The sequence below is a fragment of the Raphanus sativus genome, chromosome 4 (genome assembly GCF_000801105.2).
Source record: "Raphanus sativus cultivar WK10039 chromosome 4, ASM80110v3, whole genome shotgun sequence".
Classification (NCBI taxonomy): domain Eukaryota; kingdom Viridiplantae; phylum Streptophyta; class Magnoliopsida; order Brassicales; family Brassicaceae; genus Raphanus; species Raphanus sativus.
Genome location: NC_079514.1, coordinates 4,097,472 through 4,110,964, shown reverse-complemented (window position 1 = coordinate 4,110,964; position 13,493 = coordinate 4,097,472). Strand labels below are relative to the sequence as shown.

Below are 13,493 nucleotides of genomic sequence, written 5' to 3'. Positions count from 1 at the left end.
ATGTAAACTTGCCAACAGTAATCAAGATGATCGGCATAATAACATATGATTAAAACATAATCAACAACGAATAGAAAGTAAGATCAATATTGTCCGCAAAACCAATTTAATTATGAGTTTTAAACAATTTAACTATATAGTATTTAAGGATGTTGTTGCTGCTGGCTGCTGCTGCTGAAGATTGAAGAGGTTAAAATACGGACCAACCTTGTTAAGAACTAGCCAACGGTGGCTGCCTTGCTGTACGATTTTTCCTCCATGTAATACACTTATTGTATCAGCGTTCTTGATCGTTGATAACCGGTGAGCTATCACCACCGTTGTTCGGTTTGTCATTAACCGATCCAATGCTTGTTGTACCTAATATTTCATTCATATACCATAAACCCACAAGTCAATGTGGATCAAACCCTAAAGAAATCAAGTTCTTAAGAACTTACCACACGCTCAGATTCAATGTCCAAAGCGCTAGTGGCTTCGTCAAGGAGCAGGATCTCTGGATTCCTGAGGATGGCTCTAGCGATAGCGATCCTCTGTCGCTGACCGCCTGACATCTGAACGCCTCGTTCACCTACTTTAGTATTGTAACCTTCCGGGAGAGAGGTGATGAAGCTGTGAGCGTTTGCGAACATAGCTGACTCTATAACTTCAGAGTGAGAAGCTTCTTCGTTTCCGTACAGAATGTTCTGGTAGATTGTCGTTGCGAAAAGCACTGGCTCTTGCTGAACCAGACCAACATGCTTCCTCAGTGCTTTCAAATCTAGTTTCTTGATGTCTTTTCCTGCAAAAGAAGGCAGCTTAATAAGCTAAGCAACTTCCTTTTGACGCAAGAAACCTAGGTTTTTCAAAGTTTACTTGAGACACAAGAAACTTTGTGTTAGTAGTACCAAGGCAAGAGCACCCACCCTCTATCATGATTGTTCCTGCGTTCGGGTCATAGAACCGGAGAATGAGTGAAATAACCGAACTTTTCCCGGACCCACTCTGTCCGACAAGCGCCATGCTCTGTCCGGACCGAACTAGCAGATCAAAGTCCTTGAAAATTACAACGTGTGGTCTTGAAGGGTAGCTGAAGTGGACGCCTTTGAACTCAATCGTGCCTTCCACACTAGTCAGCTGCTCGCTGGTTTCTCCAACAAGCTGAGACTTACGGTCCAAGATCTCGAATACAGACGTAATCATCTGGTGTCCTTTCAGCAGATCAGGAGCTAGAGCTAATGTTTCACCCATCGCTAACGCCGTCACGATCAAAACCATGAATGTTATCATCACTGACTTAAAGCTCGATATATTTTTATCCATCAAAGTTGATCCGTACCTATCATCAAATTAAACAATTAACAGTTCAATATTCACAATATTTTTGATTAAACATATATCTGCAAAATTAACAACTAACAGTCTTCTATATATTTACTTTTTACGTGAAACTTGTTTATATAGAGACATACCAGAGAGCGAGGCCATAGGAGGAGAAAATAAAGAACTGAGAGATGCCGTAGAACAGTCCAGCTATTTGTCCACGCCTGAAAGAGCGTTTAGAAGGTTCTAAAAGCTCTTTTGAGTAAAGTTCTAGAACCTTCTCCTCAGCACAGAAGGCGGCAACGGTGCGGATGTTGCTAACAGATTCTCCGGCCAACATGTTGGCCTTCAGATACGCTTTGCTCAAGTTTCCTCCGTAGCCTTGCATGAAAAGTTTCTATACAAATATGACAGATAGGTTTAGGTTTAGGTTTAACTTATTGCCAAGTAAACTCGAGAGACGCAAAACGGCGGCATTTACCTCGCAGATATGTCCGCTTATAACCAATGGGTACGTGGCCAATACGACTAGAGTGAGACGCCAGTTGAGCATGAAGGAAATGACGAAAGACGTCACAACGAGACCTAAGTTCTGTAGTAGAATCGTTGACCTATCGACCACTATGGTCTTAAGCAATGTCGCGTCGCTCTCAAGCCGTGACGCTAACATGGAGCTCGTGTTGTCCACCTCATCAAACCAACCCATTTCGTTCTTCAAGATCGCTACATAACCAAAAAAAAAATTATTATTGATTTTAAAACTTGCAAAGAACGTCAAAGCAGTTTGATACGAACCTAAGAACATCTTTTCACGGACACGGCGTGTGAGACGCTCGCCCATAATACCGAAACAAAGATGCTCAATAGTGTAGACAGTGAGGGTGATGGCTGAAGCGAGGCAGAAGAGGATAGCGATCTTCTTGACCTCTTTTTGAGTATTGTCCCAACCCTTCTCGTAATAGGAAACTAAGGAGTGCGAGACTCCAAGCGCGAAAAGAGGCATCAGAGATCCAGCAATAAAGGCACATAACGTTCCACAAATACCGTATATCCAGTCGGGGCGAATCATAGAATAAAGACGTCTCATCGTTACTTTAGCCTCTTTGGACTGATCTTCACCGTCCTCTCGAGTTACTGATTCCTTCTCCGAGCAGGAGCTCGTTCTTGATAGTTCCCTTGAGTATAGTATATTGTAAATACAAAAGAAAAAAAAAATGTTTGTAAAAACATCTCACATCACATCAAAAACTTAAAAAGAGACAAGTAATCAATTGATTTTAAGTTGTAAGTCTAGGAAACTTAATAAAGAAGAAGAGTTCGGTTTTCAAGTTGTATTAGGTTTAGATTTTTTAAAATAAACCTAGTTCTTATGAAAAATTTGAGTGTACAGCAAATAGTTACCTATGTGGCCTGCTTAACGTGCGTTCCAAGGAAGGGTTACCCTCCAAGGAGTCAGCTTCTTGTAGACGAAGGAGAGCAGAGTAGGCTCCATCAGGATTAGACATGAGATTCTCGTGATCTCCAAACTCTACGATCTTCCCTTCGCGAACAACTGCTATGATGTCAGCATTTCTTATGGTTGAGAGTCTGTGAGCCACCACTACCGTTGTTCTTTCAACCATCAGTCGCTCCAATGCTTCTTGCACGCTCTTCTCTGACTCTGCATCTAGAGCACTTGTTGCCTCGTCGAGTAAGAGTATCGATGGATTCTTCACGATTGCTCTTGATATCGCAATCCTCTGTTTCTGTCCACCGGAAAGTTGAATCCCCCTCTCTCCAACCTAAAAGGGTAAAAAATAATTTAGGGTTTATAGTTGTTTCGTGTGCCCCAAGGTATCTAGTTTGACCTACCTGAGTCTCAAATCCTTCAGGAAGGTTGTTGATAAATGAAAAGGCTTCCGAGAGCTTAGCAGCACGGCCAAGCTCTTCATCCGACGCGTCATCTTTGCCATAGATAATGTTCTCCCGAATCGTTGTAGCAAACAGAGCTGGTTCTTGATTAACCAACCCAATCTTTCCCCTTAACCACTTAATATCCAGCTCTTTGATATCGTTCCCATCTAGCAACACAGCTCCGGAGGTGGGCTCGTAGAACCGCTCTATCAAGGATATGACCGTGCTCTTCCCTGACCCGCTTCCTCCAACAAGCGCCACGGTTTTCCCGGCAGGGATGGCTAGGTTTAGCTTGTCAAAGATCACCACTTCAGGGCGAGATGGGTAGCTAAAAGTCACGTCCGTGAATTGAATGTGACCGTCTACTTTGCTGAGCTTACGTCCTGATTTTGCGCTTGTTTTAGCCGCGGTGTCACGTTCAATCATCTGAAAAATTGGATGCGCAGCAGCTTTGGCTCGTACGAACGCGGAAACATCCGGCGCTGCCTGTCCAAGTGACCTACACGAACACGAGGACAAAGAGTTTGTGATACAGAAAAGATACAAAGGAAACGTGTATAGCAAGCAAGCAAGATAGTGTATACAGGCCAGCGATGACAACGTTGAGCATGGTAGTGAATGACTCGCCAGCATTGGCGATACCCTTGTGGACCACAACGCTTGTGAACCATACGAGCAAGGCCCATGATAGAAACAAGACACAGTGCAACGAACCAAGACCTAGTCCTTTGATTAAACCGGCTTTTCTTCCGTACTTGTACGTGTTCTTGAGAGCTCCCCTGTATAATTTTGCCGCCCTTTCTTCACCAGTAAATGCTTGTACGGTCCTCACATTACCAATCACCTGAGTTCCGACAGAGAAATATAAAGTATACACAAAATCTATGAGCTTTCCTTGTCAGAGAAGTAACTAACCTCTTCCGCAACCTGACCGGCCTTGATGTATGATTTCCGGACACGGGCGATAAGTCCGATGGCTACAAACGCATAGACACCGCCAGCTAGAGCAATGAGAGGGACTATGGCTAGAGTGACGAGACTTATTTGCCATACGCTCGTGAATCCGATTGCAAAACCGGCTACGAACCGGCTTATATAGTGCAAGAAGTTCCCTGCCTGCAACGAATCTTACCGGTTATCATAAAACCATGAACAAGATCTGCGTGATCACCTTAAAATTTTGAAATTAAGCGACCAGGCTGTTTAAGTGGCTGGCTTGATGGAAATAACCAAATTAATATAGATCAACATTTAAATATAAATTAAATCGTAGCAAACTCAAACGCCTTATAAATGCAATGCAGCTATAACCGAATCAAAGACGATGCATTAAATATTTTTGCATTAAGGACCAAAGCATATTACAAAAAAAAAGGAAAAATAAATGTAGAATAAATTTTGAATTTACTGTTGAAAAAAATACTAGTTTAAAAATTACCCAAAACCAAAGGAGATCATGTAAATAACTCCTTATAATTAATTCATTGGGCTAAGCCATGAGTCATATGACCATATTGTGATTCACATTAAGACTGATAAGGAGTAAACAACCCACGTGTAGACTGATAAGGAGTAAACAGCCCACGTGTAGGAAAAAACACAATCCATGTAAAAAGTTTCTGAATTCGATCACCAACGCGTTAGGCGGTAAACTTTACTAGGTCGTTGCACAAAAACAAATAAAAAGATTTGTGTATATATATTTAACAGTAAGGAAATTTGATTGCATTTAGTTACTAATAAGTACCTCACAAAAAAAGAAGAAGAAATTCGTCTAATATATAGATATAATCATTGAGCTAATTCAATATATTGACAAACGCAACACAATACATGAGCCAAAAAATTTATTAAAAAAGAAAAGAATACATAGCCAAACTATTTAATTAGGAGCCAATACCGGTTTGGTTAGGTATAGAGAGGTACCTTCTCAGAGAGTGCGTCTTGGATGACGAGGATGTCGGAGGTGATGGCGGATATGACTTCTCCGGTGGAAGCTTCAGTATCAAATAAGCTTATGTCTTGACTTAACATTGACCGGAGATAAGCTCTCCTCATTTTTGCTGCTTGCCTCTCTCCCGTATGCATCCAACATGCAACCTCTGTTTCCATTTTATTATATTCTTATCTACTAACTTACAAAATGAATTATAATAAGAGATTGCTTTTGTTTAAAATTTTATAATTGTTATTTACCTAACCATGATGAGAATAGTATAGCCACACTGAGATATACAAAATCCAACGAGTACTGCACCAAAATAAATAAAAGTTAAGCCGAGTAATCATAAAAAAAAAGATTACTAAAATTTCATTCGAAATTTATAATAATGTTTAACCTGGTACAAAGAACAATTTTACAGGTGAAAGTTCTCTTTAGTATAAAGATATAAGATTATATCCTACAGAAAATAGATAAAAACCTTGGCGACTTTGTGAGAGGCTTGGTGACTATCTAGATAAGCAATACCAATAACGTTGATAAGTTTGCCAAAAAATATGAAAAAGACCGGAACGGAGGCGCCGTGAATGCACGCGCCGATTGATCCGAGAGTCATGAGAACACAATCGTTGAAATCTGCGAAGGAGAAGAGCTTAAGCAATGACACCTTTTGAGTCACCGCCTTCTTCTCATTCTCCATCTCCGTCGCCAGATCATCGGACGGCTCCATTGTTATCGGAAAAGGTGTGTTTAGTTGTTGAAGAGGAAATATGATGAGAAAACAAGGAAGATAAACTAAAATAGGGAGAGTGTTTAGAGAGGGATAGAGCATTAAGTGAAAGAAGACATAAGACCAAGTTTATTGGTTTCAATCGTTTGGTATGATTACGCCTAGGTATGATGCTCTCTACTAATAACTAATAAGTGTCTAATAAAGTATGATCTCCCGCTTTATTTTGAATTGTGTATAAAAACCGTATAAGTGGGCATTCTATATATCTTGATCGACAAATTGAGATATTTTAAATCATTTTTGGATTGCTTCATTATTTGTGGGTAAAAGTGGAAAACATGGATCTAGATGTAAATTAACGTATCGATGCTTCTTATGTGTATCTACTAGATTCTATATAAAGTATAGAGAGATCGACCCAAGGGAAAATCTATTCATCTCCGGAAATTTTAAATGATGGGATACAATACTTGTTCGTCACCCGGAACCAACCATGCATGTGCAATTAAGAAACTAAACAAGTGACAATTTATAAAGTCTAGTGATCATCACCACATCAGTCTAAACTAGAGATTAATATCTCGTAAGATACACGTTTTGTATTGTCATTGCAGAAATAGCAGGGCTCTTAGGGCAACCCCATTGGACTATCTTAATTGAATATCTAAAACTTTTTAAAGTTCAAACAGTGCAAAAAATGGAAAAAAGTGGAAAGAGGTGAAGAAAACGTTCTCTGCACTTATCCTCAACAAAAAATATATTTTCTGTCTATGTGTTGATTTATGAATGGATTTAATTTTTTTTGTAGTTTAAATTTTAATTGTTAATTAAGTTATATTAAAACTAATAATTTTATAACTCTTGGATACTTATTGTGAGAAACTTACCATTGGGAATGCTCTTGGATTTGTAGGTACAATTTTACCACTTTTTTTTTTGTAAATGATAATATTACCACTTATTAAAAGGAAAACAGAAAACATCCATCAAATTCAGAATATAATATAAAGTGGCTCTTCTGAGGAAAGTTTGTGTCTGAAAACCTCTTACAACTCGTGGATATTGATATATATCGTCACACATGTTTCTTTATAAAATAATGTAATACTTTTAACATTTAACCAAAAGAAAATATTGTTTTTTAAATACCACACAAGATGTTATGTGTGAGAGGGACAAAATAATAGCGTATTTGTTTATTACGCACACGAGATTTTTCTTTTATTTGTATAAAACATGAGGGAAATCAATAACCTTTTATGCTGCCGTTGCTTCATCTATTGTTAAGTTTCAATAAACTTATGAATCTAGAGACAAATGTGTATGTACAGATATTGTTTTTTGGCAATTTTCAAGACACTTTTTGTTGAAGAAGAACTAAAAACAACAAACTAAAAGGAGACAAAAACATCAAAGTATGGCCTCTGAACAGCAACCAAACATTTAACCAAACCATCGCCGCGTTAAACGCAAATATGACAAATGCTCCGGCCGAGACCACTAACACCGCCTTGAATCGAAGAAGACAAGACGCTATAAGGATTGCTAAAAATAACCACATCCTATTGATCACCATCTTATACTGTGATCTTGATAATATTTCTACATGATTCTTACTTTGTTTCCAACTCGAACAACTTGTTTCTTTGTTTCAAAAAAACAACTTGTTTCTATTGACAAATCTATAGTATGGATGTGATAGTTTTATCATTATTAGTATCTTTTAAACAGGGAAGGCATGGTGCAAGATTAAATGCAAATTAATGATCTAACTGCATGTGCATGATTTAGTTATATTTGGGATTAGGTGTTCTTTTGCATTTGTGGTAGTGAAAATAATGTATTTGAGCTGGTTATTAAAAGTTAAATTAAATAATTTTTTTTTCCTAATTTTGAGAGCTATAGTTATTTGACACATTCAGAGCTGAGGATCAGAGACGTAGATACATCATAATGTAGATATTCACTAGCATGCAATGATCATATTCTTTTATGATCATGTTCAGTAGCCAGTGATGATAAGCAGCCCTAGAGAATGTATATTACGTTTATAATCCCTTTTATTTCATAATTTACACAACATTTATAGATAACATATCGATACTGATCCGGTGATCACGCGATGTTTTGTAAACTCATTCTAATTTCAAAACAGTTAGTCAAAAACTAACTCCATGAACCAAGGAGAGAAAAGCTCTCCATCTAATTAAAACCATAACCAAAGACGCTCATATTATCAACAGATTCCATTTCTGTCTGCTTAAAAAGAAATAAACACAAGTCTTCATTGTCTTTGAGGAGAACACAAGCCATGGATTCTATAAGAGGCCAAGGTGGGATTCAGATGCTTTTAACTGCTGAACAAGAAGCTGGCCGGATCGTTTCAGCTGCTAGGACCGGTATAGTCTTTTTCTTTGACGGTTTCTTGGTTTATTAGGGGTATAGGACCGACCCAGCGAAACATTGATTTTCTCAATTTTTTTTATAACCTAGATCTAAGCTTTCAAATTATGTTAAAAAATATATATTTTATTAACGCTTTAAATAAATTTTTATAAATCCTTTTCATCATTTCTTTTTTTATTTATATTTTGATGGATGAATCAATGATCAGCAAAACTAGCAAGAATGAAGCAAGCAAAAGACGAGGCTGAGAAGGAAATGGAAGAGTATCGGTCCCGTCTAGAAGAAGAGTATCAGACACAAATCTCTGGGGTAATCAGAACCAAAAACAAAAACTAGATACTGAGCTAGGTTTCGTACTCATTCTATACCTTCTTTATTTTCAGACAGAACAAGAAGCAGCTGCAAAACGTTTAGAAGAGGAGACAGACGGCAGGATCCAGAACCTTAAGGAGTCTAGTTCAAAGGTCTCTAAGGAGATTGTGAAAATGCTCATCAAGTATGTTACCACTACAGGAGCATGATCCCTCAATATAGTTCTCCTTATTTTTGTTGTTATGTTACCTTTTTATTTTTTTGATAAGTTTTTTCTATTGCAATGTGATGACAAACTATAACGATTTGAAATGAATAAAACTGTTGGCAGAAGTTTTGAATTGTTTTTTGATGAATCCACAAACCAAGTTACACATACTAGTGTACACTACTGATACAATTATCCAATATTTACTACCAACATGGCCACACAATCATCACAACGGCTATGATCAAATTCTAAAGTACAAACAACATTCTTCACAATCATTGCGACCTGTATCGACTATATCTGAATCAGTCACTATCTTGAATCAGAAGAGCCACTCATCGCCTTGATTCTCGGCTTTCTACAGAACACAAAACAAAGCAGACATCTCAATGAAACAATAGATCCATTTAACCATTTCAAGTCTATCCAGTCCTTATGCACATGTCAATATAAGACATTAAGACAAATCTTTTATGTTTCTAAGATTGTGATTATTCACACTTAAAACTTTGAAGTTGAGGAAGTTAGTACCTTCACTAAAGGGCTGTTCCAAACGAGTGACAATATGTTTCCCATAAGTGTATTTCTTCAAAGCAGAAGCATGCATTCTGACTCTGCTGACCAACACCACACGCTGATCAACACTACACGTCTCGAATATCTTCTGCACCACATAGTTTCCATACTGGTCCTTCATCATCATCTGTTCAAAAGGTGAGCTTATTACAGTTAATAATAATATCCTATTATCAGTTTAAGAAGAAAAGAAATGTTAATCAGGTTTGGTCCATTTTTGCTCACCAATAGACTATCATAGCTCTCATCAGGCCCTGCAATCTCTTTGATGATGAGGTCCCGCTCGATCCTGCCACCATGCTCAAGACACTTCTCTATAACATTCGATGCAAACTTATGCAGGCTAAGCTGGACTATGTGCCCTGATAGTTTCCTCACGATCCTCTCTCGCTCTTCAGATGTCCCTTTCTCCAAGACATGCTGTCACAACAACAACAACATTGGTTGGAAACTATGACGTTTTGATTTATTTTTTAAATTCATTTGACAGACCTGTATGACGTAATTGCCATATTGATCCTTGGAAAGGACACGTGCTGACTCCAGTATCTCCTCGGTGATGAACTGACACTGATGCTCATTTGAGCAACGCTCCATAAGCCTCTATAACATAATAACACATTTGTTCTTGAGTTACTAAATGCATAGAGAACAGTCTGTTTTTAAGTGAGTTCTTTAGTTACTACCTGTATGACACGGCAGCCATAAGGATGCATAGAGAGAGAGGAGACTTGACCACGGAATGCAGACAACATGAAACCAACTCTGTCTGCGTGAATACTCTCGATGCATTTCTGGATCACATGGTTTCCATTTTGGTCTCGAACACACCTCATGACTTCCCCGTCGAGCTCACGTGCTAGACGAACTCTCTGGTCAGGCTCTATGACATCAAGTGCCTACACCAGTAAACAAAGTTTCAAACTCCAAGTTCTAGACAAAGAAAAGAAATGAATGACTTCTTGTTACCTTTTGTATCACGCGACAACCGTACATCTGCATACTGAGAGGTACTATCTGTCCCATGAGCTGATCCGCGAGTTCTTTTCTCTGTGATTGGGTTCCGTATTCGAAAAACTGAAACAAGATAACCGCAAATAATCAAAGAAAAGGGGGGAAAATGCATTGTGAGGACATAGGCTCTCAACTAGGAAACAGACCTTTTGAATGACGTAATTGCCAAACACATCTGTCATTAGCTTGCAAGCATGAGGAAGTAGTTCCCTAAATACAGATTCTTTCTCTTCTGGATTACAGTTCTCAAGCTTTTGCTGAATGAATCGGCTCCCGTGCTGATCCGCACTGTAAAAGATAACAAAGTTTAATAAAAAGAGAGCCAAGAACAGACTTGTGAAAGAAAGAAAGAAAGATGAAAAAAACTTGCCTGAACTCAACAATGTGTCCTGTGATGTCTGATAAACCAAACCTCCTGCCTTTTCCAGACTTGAGCTCTTCAAGAAAATTGCACAATCTCGGACCATTGGTACCTTCCATGCTTCCATGTGGCTGCTGCCACCCAGGGTATGCCTCTACATAGGGAACAGTGCCAGGAGGAGCACTAGGCAGATATTGCACCATCATGCCCATACTTGGCTGGCCTCCATAGTAATTAAGACCCACCATTCCCATTCTACCCACACTATAGGTATTTAGTCCTCTTATCTGCCTGACGAACTTCTGCTCACCTTCTTGAGCCTCAGGAGCATTCTTATGGTTCCCCCTAGGAGCATTCATATGCCCCAGTGCCTGTTGACTGTACTGCATATACATAGGATCTGGAAAAGAAGGTTGACCTTGTGGAGGAGCATAGAAACTTTCAGCATACTGAGGACTAAACTCTGGACGGGCAATAAGCGGGGCGGGACCATGTGAAGGGAATCCAGGCATAAACTGTGGGTGTGGGGTCATGTTAGTGTACGGTCCACCATAACCATACTGTGGAGAGTAGACACCAGGAGACTGCATGTTATAGACTTGAGCTGGTGGTGAAGTCACGTAACCCGTTTGCGTAGCAGCATAAGGTGGAGGAGTAAAGACTGAAGACTGAAGCACATGCTGACCATAATGAAACTGTCCTGTCCCGTTAACACTACTGTGATAACTCATGCCGTTGCCGCTGCCGCCACTTTGAATCCATGTTACATTAGTTTGTTGTGGATACATCTGCCTTGGCTCTCGAGTGTGTTTAGCTGTCCCGGACCCAGATATGCTAGTTTTCTTCATCTTAGAGATGATGGTGGAGGACTCATCTGGACTACTATTCTCTGTGCCAGTTGAAGCAGCGTTATCTCTAACTACGACTTCAGCATCTGAAGAGTTAGGACGACTATGTTGAGGGGTTTGACTAATGTCGACCACGTTTGTGCTATCAGAAACACTATTAACAGATTGCTGTTGAGAGACTACTTCATCCTCAGACACTTCCTTGTGAGTAGAGAGTGTAGCTTGGGACAAATGAATGGGAGGAGAACTAACTATATTCAATCCCCGGTTACTTCTACCTACACGATTGTCTACGAACTGATACTCGGTGGTAGTAGGGTAATAAACAGGTGGAGAAGGTGTGCGGGTCAGGTTGTGTTGAGGCTCCTGAGCTGCCCTGTCGTGTGTCCCCTGTCGTGACAAGAGACTATCAACAGCTAGAAACGATCCTTCCATGCTCGGAGGCGCACTTTCACTTCGGTTAGGAGCAGAAACAGGTCTAGAGTTAGACCATCTCTCGTTGTTCCCCGACATCCTCCTAATAGGATTCTCAGTTGCCATTTGCTTGAAAAAGGTTGTTGCTTTCGTTAGTCTACAACATTGAACAAGAAAGCGACATTTAACACAAACTAATCATATTCACAGGCACACATACTAATTCATCAACATGATAAGTAAATGAGATTGTTCATAAACAGAGCAAGTTATTATCAAAATCTCTGATTTGCCTCAAGTTTATACATTTCTCAAGGAAACAAGTAAGAATCTGCAGAAAGTTTGAACCTTTTTCTCGAAATCGAGTAGTAAAAAGGTGAAAAAGTAAAGAACACAGAGAGAACAACCAAGAGCAGAAACTTAAAGAGTCTCTATGACATATTACATGAACCATGTAAATGCTCCTCGAAAGAAAGTGAAAACCCAACACGAGAAGGCAGAGAGAGAAGAAACAGAGCGTAAGCAGGTAATCTTAGATTTCGTATTCCCAAAAGAACCCTAGAAACGAAGCAACAAGTGAAAAGAGAGAGGGAGAAGAGAAGAGGAAGTGACTACTTTGGCTTACCAGAAGGTTGGGGGATTATTCGGCGAGGAAGATTCACTGTATAACAAACCCTAGAGTCTGCTGCTGCTGCTGCTCTTATTTAGGTCGTCAGAGTCAAAGAGACAAGGAGGAGAGAGGAGAGAGAAGAGAGACAAGGGTATTGATTGCATTGGTGTCTTGTAAAACATAAAGTGACTATCTTTGGTTAAGTCACTCAGATTTTTTTATATGTTTAGATTTTTTCCTGTAATGGCAATAAAAAATGTCATTTCCAGTTTTCCACCGTTATGGTGCTTTCTTTCATTTTTCTTCAAAAGTTTGTGGAGTTTTTTACTTTTTGAGCATTATCGATTTACCAAAATATTATTCCTTCTATTTTTTCCAATTTATATATTAAAAAATAAATCGTTGTTCTAGAATAAAAATTGGTTCTTGGATTACACTTTAATTAATCTCTTTTAATCAATCATCGCTAGTGTACATAAATTCTTTTTTTAACAGTGTAAATATAATTTGTGTTTGAATTAATGTGCTAGAAATAACATTTTGTACAAGTTCTTAGTGAAATTTGGATATCATTAAACATACGGAACAAGTTTATGTATCTTAGAAGTCAAGAATTTCTTAAGGATGTTGTAAATAATTAGTGGAATTGATCCAAGGTAATCCTTTAAACTCAAATGTACTGAATTCGAGAAGAAAAATAATTAAACAAGGAAATCCACACAAGCCATACAAACTACAAAATATCTCTCACATTTTCTTGATTTGCAGGAAGGTGATGTCAATTTGAAACCTGAGACGTGACGAGTCGGCTAATCTCGTTTCGGTGTAAAACTGGTTTTAGATTACTGGTGACTTTTAATACTAGCTACTT

General features: G+C 38.8%; 4 protein-coding genes across 4 annotated transcripts; 1 reads left to right on the top strand and 3 right to left on the bottom strand.

Moving 5' to 3' along the window:
- Positions 1–74: 74 nt before the first annotated feature.
- LOC108849998 (ABC transporter B family member 2-like) lies at positions 75–4,165 on the bottom strand. Its single transcript, XM_057007667.1, has 8 exons — positions 3,154–4,165; positions 2,704–3,083; positions 2,098–2,477; positions 1,784–2,025; positions 1,452–1,699; positions 906–1,318; positions 441–781; positions 75–360 (listed from the first exon to the last, which is right to left on the bottom strand). Exons 1-8 carry the CDS (start codon positions 3,826–3,828, stop codon positions 133–135), a joined length of 2,907 nt encoding a protein of 968 aa, XP_056863647.1. The 5' UTR covers positions 3,829–4,165; the 3' UTR covers positions 75–132.
- LOC108849999 (ABC transporter B family member 2-like) lies at positions 4,078–5,867 on the bottom strand. Its single transcript, XM_018623590.2, has 4 exons — positions 5,619–5,867; positions 5,392–5,446; positions 5,122–5,297; positions 4,078–4,311 (listed from the first exon to the last, which is right to left on the bottom strand). Exons 1-4 carry the CDS (start codon positions 5,865–5,867, stop codon positions 4,078–4,080), a joined length of 714 nt encoding a protein of 237 aa, XP_018479092.2.
- A 2,211-nt stretch (positions 5,868–8,078) lies between these two features.
- Positions 8,079–8,935, top strand: LOC130511951 (V-type proton ATPase subunit G3-like). Its single transcript, XM_057009902.1, has 3 exons — positions 8,079–8,269; positions 8,485–8,585; positions 8,660–8,935. The coding sequence occupies exons 1-3, from the start codon at positions 8,182–8,184 to the stop codon at positions 8,795–8,797; spliced, it is 327 nt and encodes a 108-aa protein (XP_056865882.1). The 5' UTR covers positions 8,079–8,181; the 3' UTR covers positions 8,798–8,935.
- Positions 8,901–12,804, bottom strand: LOC130511950 (pumilio homolog 6, chloroplastic-like). Its single transcript, XM_057009901.1, has 9 exons — positions 12,638–12,804; positions 10,760–12,169; positions 10,536–10,677; positions 10,345–10,452; positions 10,062–10,274; positions 9,868–9,978; positions 9,601–9,795; positions 9,331–9,502; positions 8,901–9,157 (listed from the first exon to the last, which is right to left on the bottom strand). The coding sequence occupies exons 2-9, from the start codon at positions 12,136–12,138 to the stop codon at positions 9,135–9,137; spliced, it is 2,343 nt and encodes a 780-aa protein (XP_056865881.1). The 5' UTR covers positions 12,139–12,169; positions 12,638–12,804; the 3' UTR covers positions 8,901–9,134.
- Positions 12,805–13,493: the final 689 nt, after the last annotated feature.